This window comes from Bacillus rossius, chromosome 1 (genome assembly GCF_032445375.1).
Source record: "Bacillus rossius redtenbacheri isolate Brsri chromosome 1, Brsri_v3, whole genome shotgun sequence".
Lineage (NCBI taxonomy): Eukaryota > Metazoa > Arthropoda > Insecta > Phasmatodea > Bacillidae > Bacillus > Bacillus rossius.
This window is the reverse complement of record NC_086330.1, coordinates 106,074,172-106,096,001: the sequence shown is the minus strand read 5'-3', so window position 1 is coordinate 106,096,001 and position 21,830 is coordinate 106,074,172. Positions and strand designations below refer to the sequence as shown.

The window sequence follows — 21,830 nt, the reverse complement described above, 5'->3', positions numbered from 1 at the left end:
GAGAAAGATTAAGGCTCGATTAGACGTTGATTGGCTACGTTTGTCTCACTGGTAAACAGCACTTTGATGGAGATGTGATTAATCATATTTTTTCACATATATCATTCTGGTTGTTAATAGCCGGTGATTCCAGAACATGCGACAAATCGTAGCTCCATATTTTCCATGAATTAAGCTTCCAGCGCCATTTCTCTAATGACAGGCCAAATAATGATGGACTTAAGTACCTAAATAAATACCCGTGCATTCGATGTAGAGAAGTGGCTAAGTAGAGGCCGTATGGCAGTTCCTCAATGACAGATATCGTTAGCAAAGTGAAGTGATTTACAATTTTTAAAAATGTATAAATTGCTTTTTCGATATTTGAGAAACACTAATAAATTGTTATTTTTTATTTTTTAGAATATTTGTTTTGGCGGCCATAATGATAAACTAAAAATAAATAAATTCACCATTTCAGTAGAGTTCAAGTCAAGCCGTTAGCTCATCTGTCACTGGCATAGTGCCTGAGTTTCTGGTGTTTTCTGATAGCAACTTGCACTGGATGAAATAATTTATTTAGATACAAATGATAAAAACATACGCCCATGAACAACAGCCTCCAAAAAATTCTGGATTCGCCACTGGTCACATGCGAATAGCTATAGAATCTGAACGTTTACTAACACATTACATATTAAGTTTCTGGTTTGTAAACATGAAGATAAGTTCACAAGCACTATTAGTCAACCTATAAAATTCCAGATTTTTAAGTCATGCAAGTTCTCACGTCCAAATCTATATAAATAAAAATTTCAATGTTCGTTCGTTCAGAATCTTGAATTTTCGAAAGTTTTACGCCGGTTGCTTTGAAATTTTGGCACAACGTTGCATTCAACGTTCATTTACTATGTCACTCCTGTGACAGGTTAAAAGTCAGACATATATATAGTAAAAATGTTAGTGTTTTCATCTTCTGTTTTGTAAAGATAAAGATATGGAGAGATAGACATAAAAAGATAGAGATATAGAGAGAGTATATAGAGGTAGAGAGATAGAGAGGGGGAGATATACAGATATATATAGAGCGAATGATGTGCATAGATACAGAGAGTTTTAGAGAGGTATAGATAGGGAAATATATTTATATATAGATAGAAGTATATGTACATGAAGAAGTATACAGAGAGTGATATGTATAGAGATAGAGATATGAGAGAAAGAGAGGTAGAGGTAGAGAGATTTTATATATAGAGAATATAATGAGATTTATAAAGGGCCATATATATATATATATATATATATATATATATATATATATATATATATATATATATATAGAGAGAGAGAGAGAGAGAGATGATTTGTATATGTGTATCTACTTTAAACAAATTACAAAAAAAAAAAAAAATTGAAAAAGGTGTAGCAACGCATGGCAGCTTTAGCCAGTACTTCAAATAAAAGAACATTCGAGACCACAGAGGTAGTTGGGCCGTTCACCATCACAGTGCCAGAAGCAGGCGTGATGACCAGCGCGTGCTCCGTGGTCGTCGAGGGCCACGCTGCACTAGAGCACACTCCCAGCGACCTCCGAGACGCACTCGTGGTGCGAGGGATTGCGGGTTCGAGTCCCGTGTGGGGCTAAGAAAAAAAATTATTTCCTTTAACAAAAGATTCCTTTGAAAACCAGTTGCCAAGAAATAGTTTGTAATACCACAAGAAATATATTTTAAATTTGCATGAAACATGGCTAAGGTTACTTTTTCATTTATGAAATACGGTTTTCAAGATAATATGGAAATTTTTTATGCAAATTGATAAATAATCATATAGTTTTATTGATATTTCATTCGAATATAATGTTTTAAACCAGGAAAAAGATAACATAGTCAACAATTTGACTTCATTTCCTTGTATCATGATTATAAGCGCAGTAAATTTTGGTAAGTTATTCAGGGAACGGTTTACAAATAACTTTAACTATAGGAGGTACTGGGACAACACAAAGCACAAATGCCCGGATAAGAACCCGAACCCAGTATTATTGTGAACACTATTTTGTAGTTTTATATTTGTTTTCAAGTAAATGTACAAAATTTATAAAAATCTGTAACTTTATTAGAATATTTCTGTTCCATTTACAAAAAAACATTACAGTGTGACAGTCTAAGTAGTGTCACAAAAAAATTGAATCTATAATAAAGTGATCTAATGTAAGTAAATAAAAAGAAACTACTGGAAAAATTCGATGGTTTAATGACATGTAGAATAGTCTCCACAATATTCCGCGTAATTGACGAAATGCCATCTTTTCTTTGGCTACTGACTTTTAAGACGACTCAACCGGCAACCTGTGATTCAAAGCTTCTCTGGTTGAATGTGTCTTATTGGCCTGGATTCCTCCAGATGAGCTGTGAGACAATGCCAGAAGCAGCACAATGGTACAAGTATTTGAATTTTTGCTTGTCACGAATCGAATCCTAAAATTGGTTTTCTGGTATGTAATAATTGTAATAATAATAATAACTAAAGGTGGTATCGTTGGATCGATGGAATTGAAAAAAAATATTACCTACCAGACAAACATATTTATGAATATGTAATTTAGAAAAAGTGGTGAGATCACCAGCCTCCCACCAAAGCGACCCAAGTTAGATTACTGGTGGGGTGAAAACCAGGAGTTTTCGCAAGTGGGAAACTCGGCGGACGTTGCCGGAGGATTTCCTCAGTATCCTCCCGTTCCCCTCCGCCCCCTCTCCAAGTCATTCCGTCAGAACTCATTTCCAACCACATCGCCACCGCTCGCGGTCCCTGAAGACCCCGATGTCAACGAGAAGCGAAGCTCTGATCCACGCTATCATTCATTCATGCAAGCATGCAAGGAAGCTGGAGGCTTCTGAGTAAACTTCCGTGACATGCTTAGCTGGAATCGCACTAACTCTCGAAACGATTGGTTCTGGTTTCCCCAGGTACACAGGAAAAAAAGCTCTGTACGTTTACAAAAGATTCTATTGGAAACCAGTTACCAAGAAATAGATTGTAATATTACAATAGATATATTGTACAACACAACGCTATGGTTATTTTTCCATAGATGAAATACGTATTTCGAGATAATACTGAGTATTTCTTACGAAAATTGGCGCACAATATTATATTTTAATGAATTTTTCATTCCAACATAATGGAGATGATAATCTAATATTCAACCATTTGATTTTATTTTGTTGTATCTTGCTTATTGTTTGCGCAATTAAAACTAAAAAGATGATTAGAGAACTAACGTTAACTGTTGGAGGTACTGGAACAGCACAAAGCATAAATGCCCGGGTAATGCGTAACCAGTAAATCTGCGAACACTGGTTTGTAGTGTTACAGTTGTTTTACTCTATTTGAACAAATATATGTTATTTTACATTAATATTTCTGTTCAATTTACAAAAAAAAATATTATCAGTGATAGGAGACACTGGTGTGAAGCCTACTCTGTAACACAATCCTGAACTAGGAATTGTCACGTTACGTAAAAAGGAGGATTTCTGGTCCATCGACTCCAAACCGTAGACTAATGGACAGTAGCTCAAGACGACGGTATCTCTCAGGTTATATTACACTCCGAAACACTTGATAAACTAGTTTTTTTTTTTTTACACAAACATGCATCGCCCCAAATCAGTAGGGACTATAAAAATTCGCGTTTTCAATGACATGACCTCTAGGATAGACTCCAGTATCATTCGTACGCTAAACTCAGGCAAACGTCAACTCTCCATTAGTTGTCGACTGGCGAGAAGTCTCAACTAGGTAGCCTGTAATTCGATAATTCTTTAGTTGAGGGTTTCTCATTGGCCAAGATTATTCCAGAAGGCCAGGAAATTTCAAAAGTTCATTTAGTGTCAGGTTAAAATTAACAGTACTTACTATCCTCCACGCTCTGATACTTCCATATTGGCCTATTTTTAATACGTAGAATCTTCCCTCCTTTTGAGTGGGTCTACGTGATTCTGTCTCTCTACTGATAGCTGGCAGCTGACTGGCCCTCAGTCGTAGAGGGGTATTGACGAGATAATTGTGAAGCTATCGTCAAGGTAGTGAAAAGCTTTAAGTGTTAACAGTATAACGGGTGGCCAAAAGACTCTGCAAAATTACCGTGTCTTTAATTATTATTCCCTATAAATATGGGCATTTATTTTTCGCGAGATAATCTGATAGCTCATTAGACTGCGAGAAGGTGGCCGCGGGAGGGATTGTTGCCTTGTAATTGGCGGCCGTCTGTAAGAGAAGCCATTGCCCTGTTTGGCCGGGCCATTCAGGATGCGTGTGCTTCCTCACTGGATGGTTGTTGCTGGTGTGCTGACAGTAGACATGTACCTGAAATAACCCAGTCAACCACGAAAAATGCTACAAAGTTTTAACACACAGCTGGTCTAAAAATGTTTCTGGGGAAAATACGTGGTTCTACCTATAAACTGTGTGCGGAAGCAGCTTAGAGGTTTACACGTTTGAATATTATCCTATTACAAAATGAATACGCGATTTTTTACGGTCTCTACAAATAAGTGATGAGCACACTGACGTAATAAAGTATGGGAAATAATAATACAGATAAAACACAGATTATATATATATATATATATATATATATATATATATATATATATATATAAGGACCGGTCAAAAGTTTAAGATCACTGTGTAAAATAATAAAATAGCACATAGAACCTAAGGTTTTGCCGAGAAATATATTAAATTTTTTTGAAATATTATTTTACATATAAGTAAATAATACCTACAGCTGCGACGATAAGCTATGTTTATTTTAGGTGTTATTAATTTTTAAAGATTTTCTTGTAACTACAAAAATACCACATTTTGCGACATACAAAATTTTTTGTGTCCTATACTGTTGAAGTTACATCTACGTGGAATTTTTGTTTTCATAGAAAAGTGTGGTTGTCAGTTTGGTTGAATAAAAAAATCCAAAAAAAATCCAAAGAAAAGCCGGGCACAGACTGGTAACAGACCAAGCTACAAACTGTCATACATTCTGAAACAATTTTCTCATTAGCTCATGTGTTCGGGCATGTATTTTTTGCGCAAAGATTTCGAGACTAGCTGGCAGTTAAAAAACTGTAGCATAATCTGTGTTTCATGATTGGTCGAGTTCCTTTCAGATACATGTCTACTGTCAGTACACCAATCACAGTAGCCAGTGCGGAAGAAAACGCGTCCTGAGTGGCTCGGTCTAATTAGGCAAAGACTTCTCTCACAAGTGGTCGCCAATCACACGGAAGAAACCGCTGGTGGAAAATTCGGTGGAAAATTCGCGAAAAATCTCTGTTCCAACTCATGTGTTATTTGACGATCCCAGAAGGAATATAAATTAATTGCGAACTTGCACAAAGCACGTGGTCCAACCATGAGGAACCAGGTCAAGTGGTACAATGTGTCAGTCAACCAATCAGCAAACAAAACTGCCCTGATCACGAGCAATCATATGTATACTATTCTGTTGCCTAAAATAACTCGCTTTTGCATGTCTCTACGCATTTTTTATTTTATTTTATTGGATTTGTAACAATATCATCAACATACTTACAACGTAGAAACCATACTCAAAAATTAAATTGCATCAATATACACAAGGACAATTACAAAAACGCGAATAAAGGAAGACACTAGAACATTACTTCCAAACATACTAACTAACGGACAACACTAATCAGACAAGATGACTTAAAACAGATTATGTTTACAAGAGCATGTAAGTATAGTTATATAAGTGAGAGGATATAATTATTTTAATGTGTATCATCTTAGCTCTCATTATATGGCATTTTATAGGAGTAATTTCGTAAATGCAACGGAAGTCAAGGAACGGAATTGCGTAACCACGGTGCTGCCATCTGTGGTGGATGGCGGATACCAAATTTCCCATAGACTATGGAAAACCTCATAGTATTAACAGTTTAGTGAATTTTAACAAAATGGGGTGTATGTTAAAAGCCAGTGTTACATATATTGGTTTTTTTTTTTTTTTTTTAGTCTTTTTCACTTTTATTGGAGCTATTTCATTACATAGTTTAAAATTGTCTTCTGCAAAGCGAATGATTCGATAGACACAGCTGCTCCGGCAGCGAATTCTTGCGGCGGGTGCGGAAACTACGTGTGATTCACGTCCATAAATGTAGTTGAAAACACAGTTTGCGTATATTTTTCACGCTCGGCATTATTTTAAAGAATTCGACGTTAAATTTCATGCCCGAGGCCCGAGTTTCATATTATAAGTGTATTTACAACATGAGAACACATTAATTATCTCGTTACCGAGGATAGTTGTTACCTATTGTCTATAAAAGGAAACAAAACCGTCATATTTATTCAAATGTGTTTTGAGTGTATGTATGTATAATTATTGTAATTTAAAGTACACAATAACAGTTGTTTGGTTAATATTAAAACATTGAATTTTGATGTCAGTGATTTCAAGTAAATAGTTACAGTTGGGGTTATATTTATAGCAGTTACAAACGAATAATACATCACCATTTTTTCTACTGGTTGATATAAAACCAAAAACTGAATGTAAATCTATATCATAATCGTGTATATTTTAGTACATTAAATTGAATATAGTGAAAGTTCATAAAACAGACACAATTGGGACCACGATCCTGTCGCATTAGCAAATTTGCCGGATTATCGAAAGTTAATTTATTTTGAACGTGAATATCAAATAAATATATTACAGTTCAACGGTATGACTGTTTTTATTTACTTACAGGTTTATTAAGTTTATTTACTAAGTAATTATTTTCTTTATACTTTTCAAGGATACTTAAAAAAATGAATACTATAGAAACTTATTTAGGTTTTAAAACTTTAATATAGGTATTTTTTTCAATAATTTACTAAATAAAACCTTAATTATAGTTAAATATTTAATTTTAAATTTCAAGAGAAAAATATGTACTATTCCAGGTGAATTTCATTGCATTTCGTATTTTGTCTTGCATTTCAGTGTTATATGTTGCATTGACTTCCATTTTGGTTTTATTTCAGTTTTATCGCTATTCACGAGATAGACTGGCATTTAGCTGGTAGAGACATGATTATTGCGCGGATTCATATACATCTGCTTTGCGTTGCTACGTTGGCCTACAGTGCTCTTGACACGCTCTGAACAGGACATAATTTAGTGAGAGGGTGGACCGGTGAAGTATATACCATAAGGTTTCCTCCAGTATGTTGGAAAGTGCTTAAAATTGTGGTCTAGAGCTCGAGAAAACAGTGTACTGTACATTATAATAAAGGTGGTAGATTCTCGTATTCACTGATAGGCGAATATGAATACGCGAATAATAAAACGCGAATAAGAATATTTTCTTCATGTATTCTTATTCACTAATATTCAAATACGAAAATTCACACAAAAATACGAACACAACTGTATTCGTAGTCATACCTGCAGATACAAATATATTCGTATTCACACCTGTAAATACGAATATATTCGTATTCGTATTTGCAAAAAAATATATATTTGTTTTGTGATTACATTCGTATTCGCATTTATGAATACTAATAGGCCCATTACTGATCCCCACGGCAACGTCCGCTGTGTTTCCACATCCCCGTTCTATGTCTGAACTGTTCAATGAAAGCAGACTAAGAACAGTGATATATAATTTTAACATGAGAGCCATCTAACTAAGTACGGCTCTGAATCATAAATATAAATAAAAATGAGTCATATTTTTCGGGTATTAGGTTTTCTTTAAGGTTTAAAATCCCCTTCTTATACCACATTATTAGATTATGTGACTACCAATTTTTGTATCGCAATCATGAATAACATAACTATTGATAACAATTCAAAAAAATATCAAACATGCTAAACTTTTGGGAGAAATAATTATTTTCACTACATAACATTGTTTTTATTTTGAATTATAATCAATAGTAGGAAGGTTGTACATGATTGCCTAAAAAAAAATTGTTACAATTTTTAATAATTTTTTGCGGGGTAAGAATTTTAAAACTTTTGAAAAATTACTATAACTCAAAAACTACACGCCATTTTTTTATGTAACATCTTTGCTTTCTGTATACGGCATTTGGTGGCAGTAATTTCGTGAAATCTACGAAAGCCAAGAAACAGAAGTGTGTAACAACCACGGTGCTGCCATTTGTGGTGAATGGCAAAGTTCACAAAGCCAAAGATAAACTTTATAGTATCAACTGTTCAGTGGATGTTAACAATTTGGGCAGTATTTTAATAAAATTACTTGTAGAAAATCCGGTCCAAAGCCGGATTTTAGAATATTTTTTTTCAAGTCTTTTTGCTTTTATCGGAACCGTTTCATTATAAAATTTAAAATTTCAGTCTGATAATCGAATGATTCAATAGTTGACGTAGCTGCTCCTGCAGGGAATTCTAGCAGCGGATGCGGAAACTACGAGTAAATCGCGTCCAAAAATGTAGTTGAAAAAACACAATTTGAGTATATTTATCACGTGCGGCATTATTCGTGTCCGAGTTGCAGCATGTGAACACGTTAATTTGCTCATCACATCTCTGGCAAGCACTAATTTGCCCATCAACTGTTCTCGACTTGACGCTGGGATCTGGGCCGGCCCGCGTAGGCGTTATACTTGCCCGTTGCGGACACCTCTACCGGACGAACAGCTGTTACTCACTCGGTGCGTGAATCACACGCGTTGCCGTCCACCGCGCGCGTCACAGCCCTACTTTCCGTCTCCGGGCAGCAGGCGGGGGGACTCCTGAAGGTAGACGCGCTCCGGTCAACGCAAGCACTTCACGTATCGCCCCAATCGGATTTATTTAACGTGGGAGTCTCTCACGCCGTGTTTTTTTTATTCTCATTACTCGTATTATGTAAACTTAACGCTATAACTCTCTCGCATTTGTTGTCTTGTTACAAATTACCCATATTTACGATGTGTTATGTAATGGGTGTAAAAAAGTGACGAAAGTGTTTTGAATTGTTATCTCTTGGGCGACTTTTTGCAGAAAATATATCACACTTAGTAAATATCTCTTGGATACGTTTGAGGGCAAGAGAAGGATGGTGCCTTTAACTGAAGGTAATAACGAGAAAATGAAGTAAAAAAGATCATGACGTGTGAGACCCTACCTTAAGGTACCACGCACACTGCATTCGTAGCATTGTAATTTCCGCAAAGGTCCTCTGTGTCAGTCAGCCATGCGTATCGTACGGAACATACGGAATTCTTGCCCTCTCACCAATCCACATCGACATCTAATAAGCGCCATGCGGACAAGTGGGCTCAGTCTTATTTAATGCAAAGTAGGAACTTCTTAAATCTGTGCGATTCAGCCGTGCTTACGAACACTACGAGCGTGCGCCTACCTACACGCGACGTCTTTCCCCACTGATCTCCTAAACTCTTCTGAAATCCATGTTTGAATAAAAAATTAAAATGTGTGTTGTTCAGTACTCGCCAGAGATGTCTAACATCAAACCTCGGTAACAAGCATATTAGGGTGTTCTCATGTAGCAAATACACTTATAATACGAAACTCGAACACGAAATTTAACGTAGAATTATTTTAAATAATGCCGAGAGTGATAAATATATACGAAATGTGTTTTCAACTTCACTTCTTGACGCGAATCGCACGTAGTTTCCGCACCCGCCGCTAGAATACGTTGTCGGAGCAGCTACGTCGACTATCGAACCATTCGATTTCCAGAGTGACATTTTAACCTATAGAATGAAATGAAATAAAAAAGAAAAAACTGGAAAATGTATTAAACCTGGTTTTGTATCTGGTTTTTGACATGAAATATTATTAAAATATTGCCAATCTTGTTAGAATTCTTCAAACTTTTAATAATGTTACGAACGAGAGCATGGCCGGGACACGTGCAGGTGCAGAGTTGACTGGCGGCTGCCGCAACATGATATGCGCCACGCGCTCCTGGAAGATAACAAGGATTGTCGCTTTACCCCTTCCTTCCCACCACTCCCCACGCGGTGCCTTGCCTTTGACACGTAACTGAAACCTGACAGCTTCGGAGTTACGCGAGCCGTCGACACGTGTTTCGAGAGATTTCTGCCGTCGTGTCGGCGCGGAATGACGCGACTGGCCCCGGCCGCGCTCGTGAATTCCAGAAATGGCGGTTGATATATAAAAAGAGGACGTCGGCCTCAGCAGAGAGAGTTCAGAGTGAGTAGAGAGAGTTCAGGCGGGAGCTTTCCCGCGGCGGAGTTCCGAGCGAAGTTCCGAGCAAGGCGTCGAGTGGATCCTCGGCGAAGGCAAGTGTGTCGGCGGCGGCGGAGTGCGGCGACGGAGTCCTGCGGCGGAGATCCACGAGGGTTGCTGCGGTGAGAGTTGCGCCAGAGGTGCGGCCCAGCAATGTGTTTGGATTGTAAGTAACGAGTGACTGGGAAAGCAACTTTTTTTTAAGTGCAATTGTTTATTTGCCATTTTAGAAGATTATTTGTAAGTGGCATTAGTAGTGGCCATCAATAAAACTGTGTGTGTAATAAAATCTTTAATTGCGCTATCCTTTACGAACCAGAGGTAAATCGTAACAATACTATAAAATTTCCCTTTTCTTTGTAAACTTTGGTTCGTGTAATGAGCCACAGATGACAGAACAGTGGTTGCTACACATTTCCATTCCTTAACTTCCGTCGCATTCACGAAATTGCTGCTAACAATTGCCGTATACCGAGAGCTAAGACGTTACACATCAAAGGTAAATAAATAATACATCGAGAAAGCGCGAGTGCAAAACTACCTGTAACTGGTTTGCCACGACCAGGAAATTATCCCCTCGAGTTCCTCGGTAACTCGTCAGCCTCTCAGTGAATCACGCGCCAGGTCCACTGTCAAGTCTATGGTTGTTTTTATTTCTGAACCTCTCAACATCCGTGGCGTTTTCCACTTGGTTGCTTCCAGTCGCGTGTGGCTGAAGAAAATGATTATTTGATGCTGTATTAGCAGCTGCGATATAATAAAAACATATTTACAGTGTTAATTCACTTATTCGTGATAGCGTAATAGTTATGTATATAGTTGCAAAGGAATCATCTGCCGATGAGGATACATTACAAACGTTTTACAGAACATAACAAATCTGAAACCATGTTCTCTTTTTGGCATTATCATCGAATACAGAAATGACTAACGAATTAAACACACAAATTATATAAATATTAATGAAAACAATGTCAATGATTCCAACTGGTACTTTAAATTTCCATACCAAACTGACGAAATTAAGTTGCGTAAAATAATTATCACATTTCTCACGAAGCATTTGTTGAGAACTATGCCAAATTTTTGTTTCGTAAAACCCATTGTGCATACATTTTGGTTTTTTTTTTTTGTATTGAATGGTTTCATGAAATTATTTAAGTTTCAAGTTTCACGAAACTGGTTTCATAAAAAAGAAACGATACTTGAAACTGGTTTTTCCAGGTGTCGCTTGTTTCGTAACGTTCCCTTATTTGCACCTTTTTACGGGATTATCATCAGTACTACAAATTATGTACTACGGTGCTCACTAATGGAACTGCCAACTTCAAAAGGGGCCGCCGGTCTCCGCAGAGCAGTCGAAAGCGTGCCAGCTCTCGGTAAAAATGGTTCTAGGCTAGAGTCCCGGCTACGGCACAGGTGTACATATCCACCGTCTAAAATTGGTCACACATTTGTCGAAGTCAGCGACTCTGTCAACAAGTCAGTAACAAGTTAATAATTGGGGAATGGTTAGCTTTTAGGTACACTGTTAAAAATCACAGTAAAATTACGGACTTTGCAACGAAGGCTGTGTCCCAAATAGACGAAGAATTACATGTAGAGACCGGAAAAATTCGCGGGTTCAATGACCTCCAGGATATACTCCAATATCATCTACACACTCGGGAAAATTCCACCTGTACATTGGCCGCTAACTTGTGAGTCGTCTCGACTGGGTAGCCAGTGATTCGACAATTCTATCAGTGAGGGTCTATAGTTGGCCCTCAGTCCTCCAGATTAACAATGAACCAATGGCACAAGCTGCACTAAGGTATAATTATTTGAATTTTAGCATTACACGAAATGATTTCGCTAATTTTTCAGGTCTCTAGTTATATGTAGTTCTTGATAACGGGTTCTCCGCATGAACTACGGCGGATCCCAGCTCCCGAGTGTGTTGTTCTGTTGTAAACATGTTAAACACACACGAGAATGGTGGGGGTAAAAAGGTTATATTGCAGATTAAATAAGGTTTTGAACAAATTTTAACACTACAATTTATTTTTGTGCGTTGATGTTCTAATTAAGTAAACTGAGTACTCGTAAATTTACAAAGATATTCAAAATAAGTTACGAATAGTAGTATATATTGAAGGCTCCGACCACAGAGTCCAGGGGGAGGTGCGAGGTGCCGACCGCTATCTTGAATTATGACGACACTACCTCCATATTTTATGACCTTAACCTTGAAATTTGACCTCAGTCGCTACCTTGAATTTTGCCAGTTCGTTTTCCCGCCATATTGTAATAGAATGCCCCACTCTCATACTTTGCATAATTCGTTGTGTCCTCCATTTTGAAAGGCCATGATTCTTAATCTAAATGTGTTTTTTATTTATAAAAATGTTAATAATAAAATTTTAATAAAAAAAACATGGTGCCGCCAAATTGAAATTTATCCACAATCTGAAAAATTGTATTTTTTAAGTTGTAATATTGGGAAAAATTTAAAATTCATAAAAAAATCACTTAGTAAAATTTTCATAATAAAACATACCTGTGTCATGGAGTCCTTGGTTCGAAAACAGTGAGGTCATTTGATTAAAAATGGCTATGGATCCTTTCTCCACGAAAGCCACCGGCACACTGACCTCCCAACACTAATGCCAAGGTAATTATAATACCGGCCAGTATGACGTAGTGGCGGCCATCTTATTTTCGTTTGCTGTAGGCCGTCATCTTGGATCCAACTATTGTTTTTGTCTGCTATAGATTGCTATCGCCATATTAGTTTAATTTTTACCCGACATAGTGCAGTAATTATTTGTTTCCAGGGCGCCCACTATCTTGTCGGCAATTTTGGCCACCATCTTGAAAATCTGTAATTTTTTAGGTAGAAATTCGGGAAAAATGCCAAAATCATTCAAAAAAATCACAATTAACTTACTGATTTATTCGATATATTCCTATATATGGTTCGATCCTTGACGAATATAACAAAAGGTAATTTAATTAAATGAAATTACTAAAAAAAAGTAACAGGTAGGATAAATAAAACATCAAAATTACAAATAAAAATTTATTACATAATTTCTACTCTACTACAAGAACAAAAATCAAACAAATCAATAACATTTCTCGATTTCTACAGTCTTCTTAGAGCAGGTCCATTACATGTCTTTACATGTCTTTTCAGGGCAGTTCCACATGATATATGACTACCACATTGTTCGCGAAAATATTTCGAGACCAGCTGAGAGTTAAAAGATGGTGGCATCATCTGTGTTTCGTGATTGGTTGAGTTCCTTTCAGATACATGTTAACTGTTAGTACATGAATCACAGCCATTCAGCGCGGAAAGCAAACGAGTTCTGAATGGCCCGGTCAAATATTGCGTCTCTTGCAGCCGGCCACCAATCACAAGGAAGAAATGGATGGCGTTGGTATACATTATAGCAGTCTAATGCGCGTTCAGATTTTTTTTCGCGAAGAATACATGGGCGTACTGATTAGGGTAGATTACAGTAGTTCGCGGCCATTGTCTCATAAACTAGCATGGCTTTCAAAGTTGAGCTGCGTCAAAGTGGTGGAATGTAAGTACCGACGTCTGGATCTGCATTGCAGCAGGCATCTTCAGAGTTTGAGAAATCATTTTAGAGCTATAATGTGGCGAGGCTTTACATAAACTTGTAAGGGGTCTTCTTCGGGTGGCTAATTACGAGGGACCCCTGTTAAGTAGGTGTGTGTGTATATATATAGTCTTGATTTCTTAACCCTGAGGATACCTGCAGCAAAACCCTGTGTTATTTAATAAGGTAATCTTGATTATATTGCATCTTGGGTGCCCAACAAGCTTTCAATCAATGGAGAGTGAAACTTCAGTAGAATCCACCACTTATACGCGGCTCAAGGATATATTATATTTCACTGGTTATGTATTACTCCCGCGCCTTATAAAATGAGACAACTAAGATCTCTGGCAAGGAGCCGTGGCGACCAGCACGCCCCAGGAGCCGCGCAGAGGAATGACCTGCAGAGCGCTGCTGAACGCGGGGAACGCCCACGGAGAGGGGTTGTTGGGGTGCGACGCACGCCCGCTGGGGCGGCTGCCGAGGTCAGTCACGCCGGCGGAAGGCTTCGCCGAGGTGAGAAGCCCCCGGCAAGTGACTCCTGGGTGTGGTAGGGCGCGGTGTAAACCAGAAGTACGGAGTAGTTGTAGTAAACTGGCGACCCGCCCTGGCATTGCACTGATGCGATATACTAATGTGGCGTCATTTAGATTTAATTTCTCATAAGTGTCCGGTGTTTTCAAAATTACTCAACTTTTTTAACAAATTTTGAAAGATAAAAATGGTTACTGTAGGTCATTCTCAAAAGATATTCATATGCATTCGCTAAATTTTCTATACGCCTTTTTAAGACCTACAGTTCTGTAGTACATTAATTTGTGTATCAGTCATGTATACGACAGCGTACACCATGTAAGTGCCCTAAAAAATTATCGAGATTTCTCTTATACCCTTAAATTTAATATGAATGTATTATATGTTTTATACACATAAACCTTCCAAAATAAATTATCTACATGATAGCGAAAACTGCATCAAAATCCATTGTGTAGTTCAGAAGTAAGCAGACAGACGTGGATTGCAATTTTTGTTTTACTATATACAGTTTCCTTAAAAGAATTCCCTAGTTCAAATTGTATATTATAACAGTTTAGTTTAGACTATTTACAATAAAGATATACACCAAATTGAAGTTTACTTGACCTAGCTCTTGTTACAAATATCCAACATGTACAACTTTAGTTATACTGCACACATTCAACCGAAGTCCAATTCTCCCCACACTTTGGTTAACAAGTCCGGAGTAGTAGAAGCAATAGTCTCTTCAATTCTGTGTCTCGACTCTAGCAAATCATTAGGTAGCGGTGGAACGTAGACACGATCTTTTATAAAGCCCCAAAGGAAAAAAAAAATCGCACAGAGTTATGTCAGGTGAACGTGGAGGCCAGCGATAAATAGCTCTTGTCGTCTCGACCATTACGACCAATCCAACTACCAGGGACTCCGACGTTTAACCACTCTCGTACAAACAGATTCTAATGGGGAAGGGCTCCGATCTGTTGCCAACTCAAGTTTACAGGTTCGCCATCTACTATTTGGGGAAAGAGCCATTATTTCGGGTTGCAAGCGAGAAAACAACAAAGCATTACTCGTGCATGCGCTTATCTAAAACAATTTGAGATACTCTTCAACTGTGACCTTGAACCAATCAAAACCCTGCAATGCTTACAGTTGATACTATTAAAATATATAACTGTGACATTCTTTTATGGACATACTGTACTATTAAGAGATAAAAAGAACTGGATGTATTGAGTAATCGGCTAGGGGCATGCACATTTCGCGAAAAGATTCTAAGAGTAGCTGAAAATTAAAACACTGTAGCATCGTCTGTTACAACACCAATCACAGTAATTCAGTGCGGAAGTAAACGCGTGCTGAGAGGTTTGGTGAAATAAGGCAACGACTTGTCTCGCAGACGGCCGCCAATCACAAGGAATAAACCGCTGGTGCGGGTATACCTTGTTGCAGTCTAATAGGCGTTCAGATTTTTCCGCGAAAACTGCCATCATCCTAGGAATAGCTTATTTTTTCAGTTCCCTTCGACATCCCTGTAGGAGAGAGAAATAGCAATCTGAAGAGCTGTCTTTGAGCCACGTTGGAGAGGTGAGGTAAGGTCGAGCATCGTGAGGTGGACAGGAGACGCCGGGAAGGTTCACCTGCGGGGACTTCACCCGTCAGTTGCGGGAGTTGTGCAATCTCCCGCCGCGCCGGCGCGTGCGAGCGTGACGTCATCGGAGCCGGCGGCCTTGCCGGCCGTCCTGTTCCCGGCTCAACACCGACGACATCTTAGCTCTCGGCATGCGGGGATTTCATGAATGGAATGAATGAAGGAGCAGGGAACGGAAAAGTGTAACCACGGTGCTGCCACCTGTGGCTGATGTCGCGAACCAAAGTTCACAAAGCCAAAGAGAAGTTTTATAGTATTAACTGTTTAGTGAATTTTAACAATATGGGCAGTGTTTTAATAAAATGCATTGTCAGAAATTAGGTTCAAAGCCAGGTTTTTATTATTTTTTTTCAAGATTTTTTTGCTTTTATCGAAGCCGTTTCATTGTATATTGTTACGAACGTGAGCAAGGCCGCGACACATGCAGGTGCACAGCTGGCTGACATCAGGTGGCCGCTGCAACATGATACGTGCCGCACGCACCTGGGTCGCAGCTTCCCCTCCCTCCAGCCCTCAGCTCCCCGCGCGGTGCTGATAGCTGTTAACTTGGCACCTCGCAGCTGGGGTGTTCCGCGAGCCACCTGGCAGCTGACGACGTGTGTCGAGATTTCTGCCGTCGGGTCGGCGCGTAATTACGCGACTGGCCCGAGCCGCGCTCGTAAATTCTAGAAGGGGCCTGGGCTGATATATAAGCCGAGGATGCCGGCCTCGGAGAGGAGTTCAGTCGGGAGTTATACCGCGGCGGAGTTTCCGGGGCGGCAGAGTGGTGAAGTCCTTGGACGAAGGTTCCAGGGCAAGGAGGGAGTCAGTTCAGTGGAGTCGGGAGTTTTCCCGCGGCGGAGTTTCCGGGTGATAGAGCGGCGAAGTCCCTGGACGAAGGTTCCAGGGCGGAGAGTTCAGTTCCGGGCGATAGTGTCGCGGGCGCGGCGGAGTTCCGAGCGAAATTCCGAGCGAGGCGTCGAGTGAGGCCTCGGCGAAGGCAAGTGCGTCGGCGGCGGCGGAGTGCGACGACGGAGTCCTGCGACGGAGGTCCACGAGGGGTGCTGCGGCGAGAGTTGCGCCAGAGGTGCGGCCCAGCGAGGTGTGCGGTGTGTAAAAACGAGTTACTGGGGAAACAACATTTTTAAGTGTAATCAATTATTAGGCATTTTAGAAGATTATTTGTTAGTGATATAAATATTGGCGATAAATAAAACTGCGGTGTAATAAAATCTTTAATTGGGCTATCCTTTACAAACCCGATCGCAACAATATTATAACCTTTCGCTCTTCAAATCGAATGATTTAATATTCGATGTAGCTGCCTTGGTAACGAATTCTAGCGGCGGGTGCCGAAACTGCGTGTTATTCGCGTCAAGAAATGTAGTTGAAAACACAGTTGGCTTACATTTATCACGCTCGGCATTATTTTGAGGAATTCTACTTTAAAAATTGTCTCCCGAGTTTCATATTATAATTTAATTTGCAACATGAAAACATATTAATTTCCTAGTTACCGAAGTTATTTATTACACATCTCTGGCGAAAACTGAACGACACGCACACATTATATTTTTCTTTTTGTGTTTCGTTATTACTTGTTTTAAGGTATTTTTTCAGAAAATTTAACTCGAAGCACCACTTGCATTTTTGGTTATGCCACAAAACGTTTTCATAGATATTCACTTAGTATAATACAATGTGTGAAAAATTTCGCACAATCACTTGCGCAAAATTTTTGACACCCATTGTAATATTGAAAATATTTATTTCAGAAAAATATACACAGACGTGGTATCGTGTTAAAATTTCAGAAATATTCCTTAAATAACAACTGTGAAGAAAAAAAAGATTTGGCGTGTGATAGGGAAGCCTTATTTTATCGTCGACAGCGTGGTTAAAAGAGACCTCGGAAGGTCTGCGCATTGGCGGAATCGATGAGTAACAAGAAGTGAGCCGAGAAAACCCCACCGGGTAGCAGGCAACGTCAGCCACGTATCCAACTTGCCAATAATTCAGGCTTGACCTCGCCGGGATTCGAACCAACAACGTACTGCATGGGGGCGGACGGCCACACTGGTCCACCTACAGTCGCGTGCTGGACATCAGGGTGATTGACAGAGGCGCAGCTGGATGACGGTCTTCAGTTATATTGGGGGTTCCAGTGCCGTATAAAGCATAGTGGTCCATTTATATTGTCTAAAATAGTTACAAAAAGCCAGAAGTCAAAGAAATTGTTTAAAAATAACTGTCAATAACAAGTAAATTATTGGTGCTTGGCTCGAGCCAGCCAAACTAAAAAAAAAAAAAAAAAAAAAAAAAAAGACAGTTGTCTGATGACTGAAGACCAAATTCGCGAATTCACTTCGCGATAGGCTAGACTCCAAACTCGTTTACCTTCATTCTGCTTCGGTGATTTGACCACCGTTTACCTGGAGGCCACTGAGCCAATGAAAAACCTTCAGCACAAGAAGTATCGAACTAGTAGGCAATGAGCAGGTGTAATTTTCCCGAGTGCGTAGTGGATTGTGGAGTCCTTCCTAGATGTCACCGAAACCGCGGATTTTTGCAGTCTCTATTGATGACTGCTCAGCACCAAGAAAGTCTGGGTTTTCTCAGGGTACTCTCGTTTCCCTTGACGTTCATTCCGTCGATGCTGTAGACACCTTCACGTCGCTTGATCGTAGAGCGCGCCCTGCCGGCGATGGAGAGACGAGGCGGCCCTGAGGGCGGCTGAGCGCAGCTCCCGAGGGTCGACGACACCACACTATCGCCAACATACCGCTCCCCTGCCCGGACCTGCCGCTCCCCTGCCAGAACCTGCCGTTCCCCTACCCCGACCTGCCGTTCCCCTACCCCGACCAGCCGCTCCCCTGCCCCGACCTACTGCTCCCCTGCCCCGACCTGCCGCTCCCCTGCCCCGACCTGCCGTTCCCCTACCCGGACACGCCGCTCCCCTGCCCCGACCTGCCGCTCCCCTGCCCCGACCAGCCGCTCCCCTGCCCCGACCTACTGCTCCCCTGCCCCGACCTGCCGCTCCCCTGCCCCGACCTGCCGCTCCCCTGCCCCGACCTGCCGTTCCCCTACCCGGACCTGCCGCTCCCCTGCCCCGACCTGCCTCACCCCTGCCCCGACCCGCCGCTCCTCTGCCCCGACCTGCCGCTCCCCTGCCCCCACCTGCCGCTCCCCTGCCCCGACCTGCCGCTCCCCTACCCCGACCTGATGCTCCCCTGCCCCGACCTGCCGCTCCCCTGCCCCGACCTACTGCTCCCCTACCCCGACCTGCCGCTCCCCTGCCCCCACCTACTGCTCCCCTGCCCCGACCTGCCGCTCCCCTACCCCGACCTGCCGCTCCCCTGCCCCGACCAGCCGCTCCCCTGCCCCGACCTGCCGCTCCCCTACCCCGACCTGCCGCTCCCCTGCCCCGACCTGCCGCTCCCCTGCCCCAACCTGCCGCTCCCCTACCCCGACCTGCCGCTCCTCTGCCCCGACCTGCCGCTCCCCTGCCCCCACCTGCCGCTCCCCTACCCCGTCCTGCCGCTCCCCTACCCCGACCTGACGCTCCCCTGCCCCGACCTGCCGCTCCCCTGCCCCGACCTACTGCTCCCCTGCCCCGACCTACTGCTCCCCTGCCCCGACCTGACGCTCCCCTGCCCCGACCAGCCGCTCCCCTGCCCCGACCTACTGCTCCCCTGCCCCGACCTGCCGCTCCCCTGCCCCGACCTGCCGCTCCCCTGCCCCGACCTACTGCTCCCCTGCCCCGACCTGCCGCTCCCCTGCCCCGACCTGCCGTTCCCCTGCCCCAACCTGCCGCTCCCCTGCCCCCACCTGCCTCACCCCTGCCCCCACCTGCCGCTCCGCTGCCCCGACCTGCCGCTCCCCTGCCCCCACCTGCCGCTCCCCTGCCCCCACCTGCCGCTCCCCTGCCCCGACCTGCCGCTCCCCTACCCCAAACTGACGCTCCCCTACCCCCACCTGCCTCACCCCTGCCCCCCACCTGCCGCTCCCCTGCCCCGACCTGCCGCTCCCCTGCCCCGACCTGCCGCTCCCCTGCCCCCACCAGCCGCTCCCCTGCCCCCACCAGCCGCTCCCCTGCCCCAACCTGATGCTCCCCTGCCCCGACCTGCCGCTCCCCTGCCCCAACCTGCCGCTCCCCTGCCCCCACCTGCCTCACCCCTGCCCCCACCTGCCGCTCCGCTGCCCCAACCTGCCGCTCCCCTGTCCCCACCAGCCGCTCCCCTGCCCCAACCTGCCGCTCCCCTGCCCCAACCTGACACTCCCCTGTCCCCACCAGCCGCTCCCCTGCCCCAACCTGACGCTCCCCTGTCCCCACCAGCCGCTCCCCTGCCCCAACCTGCCGCTCCCCTGCCCCAACCTGCCGCTCCCCTGTCCCCACCAGCCGCTCCCCTGCCCCAACCTGCCGCTCCCCTGTCCCCACCAGCCGCTCCCCTGCCCCCACCTGCCTCACCCCTGCCCCCACCTGCCGCTCCGCTGCCCCAACCTGCCGCTCCCCTGTCCCCACCAGCCGCTCCCCTGCCCCCACCAGCCGCTCCCCTGCCCCAACCTGACGCTCCCCTGCCCAAACCTGCCTCACCCCTGCCCCCACCTGCCGCTCCGCTGCCCCACCTGTCGCTCTTCTGCCACGACCTGCTGATCGCGCGTGGTTTCATTCTTCAAGCCGATCTTCGCGCGAAAAACACGTTGTACTTTGAGAAAACAATTCTATGGAAACCAGTGGCTAAGAAATAGTTTGTTTGTAACACTGCAAAAGATACTGCAACCTTGTACAACACATGGCTATGGTTATTTCTGCATATATGAAATAAGTTTTTTTCGAGATTAAACTGATTGTTCATTACGAAATTTGGCGCATAGTTTTATATTTTAATTGAGTTTCATTCAAGCATTTTTTTAACACGGAAAATATAATAGAATATTCAATAACTGGACTTTATTTTGTTTTACTATGATTATTAATTTGCGCAGTTGATACCGAAAATCTATTCAGGGAACGGTTTACAAATAACTTTAACTATTGTAGGTACTGTAATAACACAAAGCATACATGCGTGGGTAAGAATGAGAACCCAGTATTACTGCGAACATATTTTGTATTGGGTGATACAGTCGTTTTCATGTGAATGTACACATTCACAAATATATGTAATTTTCATGAATATTTCTGTACCATTTACAAAACAAACGTCTGTGTACGAGGTCGAAGTGCTACCAGTCCCCGCACTGGGTGTAGTCCTCTGCGCTTATTCTCAGGCCTGCAAAAGTTTCTAGGGCGTCTGTCCTATCAGAGTCTACCGACTGGGGCAGCATGCCACTAGCTTATTGAGCGATCGCTTTCTGTGCATGCTGGTCAGGAAACCGAACCCCTGAACAGTCACGCGAATTTTGTTGAACTCTTCGTCGTGTGTGTTGACATTGACTCAGCAGAACCCAGACATTTAGGGATCTGATCCCGTGGCAGGAGGAAGGAGTGGTCTCCGGCCTGTTGGAGCGCTCTGACACAGAAGCGCGTGCGTTATTCATCAAAATAAAGAACTATAAATTGGAGTACTTTTTTTTAGCTGTTCAATCACACCTGAAGACTCAAGAAAATCTAACATAATTTTAAGATGTAAATAATTCATGACCCGAGCTAGCGTCCATCTTCAAGAGTTCTCCGAAAAATAAGCCTAAAACATTCAACGCAATATCTAGCTATGTATTAAAAATCTACAATAAAATCAAAAGCACTTATAAAAAGTTTAAAGATTTCATTATTAACTGCTCGGTAAGTTAAAACAATAGTTTACCATTATTCGTTAGCTCTGTCAGCAGTTAAAAT

At 42.3% G+C, this 21,830-nt stretch overlaps 1 protein-coding gene across 1 annotated transcript; it reads left to right on the top strand.

Moving 5' to 3' along the window:
- The first annotated feature begins 1,411 nt into the window (after positions 1 to 1,411).
- Positions 1,412 to 20,740, top strand: LOC134533061 (basic proline-rich protein-like). Its single transcript, XM_063370298.1, has 4 exons — positions 1,412 to 1,601; positions 14,198 to 14,392; positions 16,440 to 16,640; positions 18,735 to 20,740. Exons 1-4 carry the CDS (start codon positions 1,412 to 1,414, stop codon positions 20,738 to 20,740), a joined length of 2,592 nt encoding a protein of 863 aa, XP_063226368.1.
- The last annotated feature ends 1,090 nt before the right edge of the window (positions 20,741 to 21,830 follow it).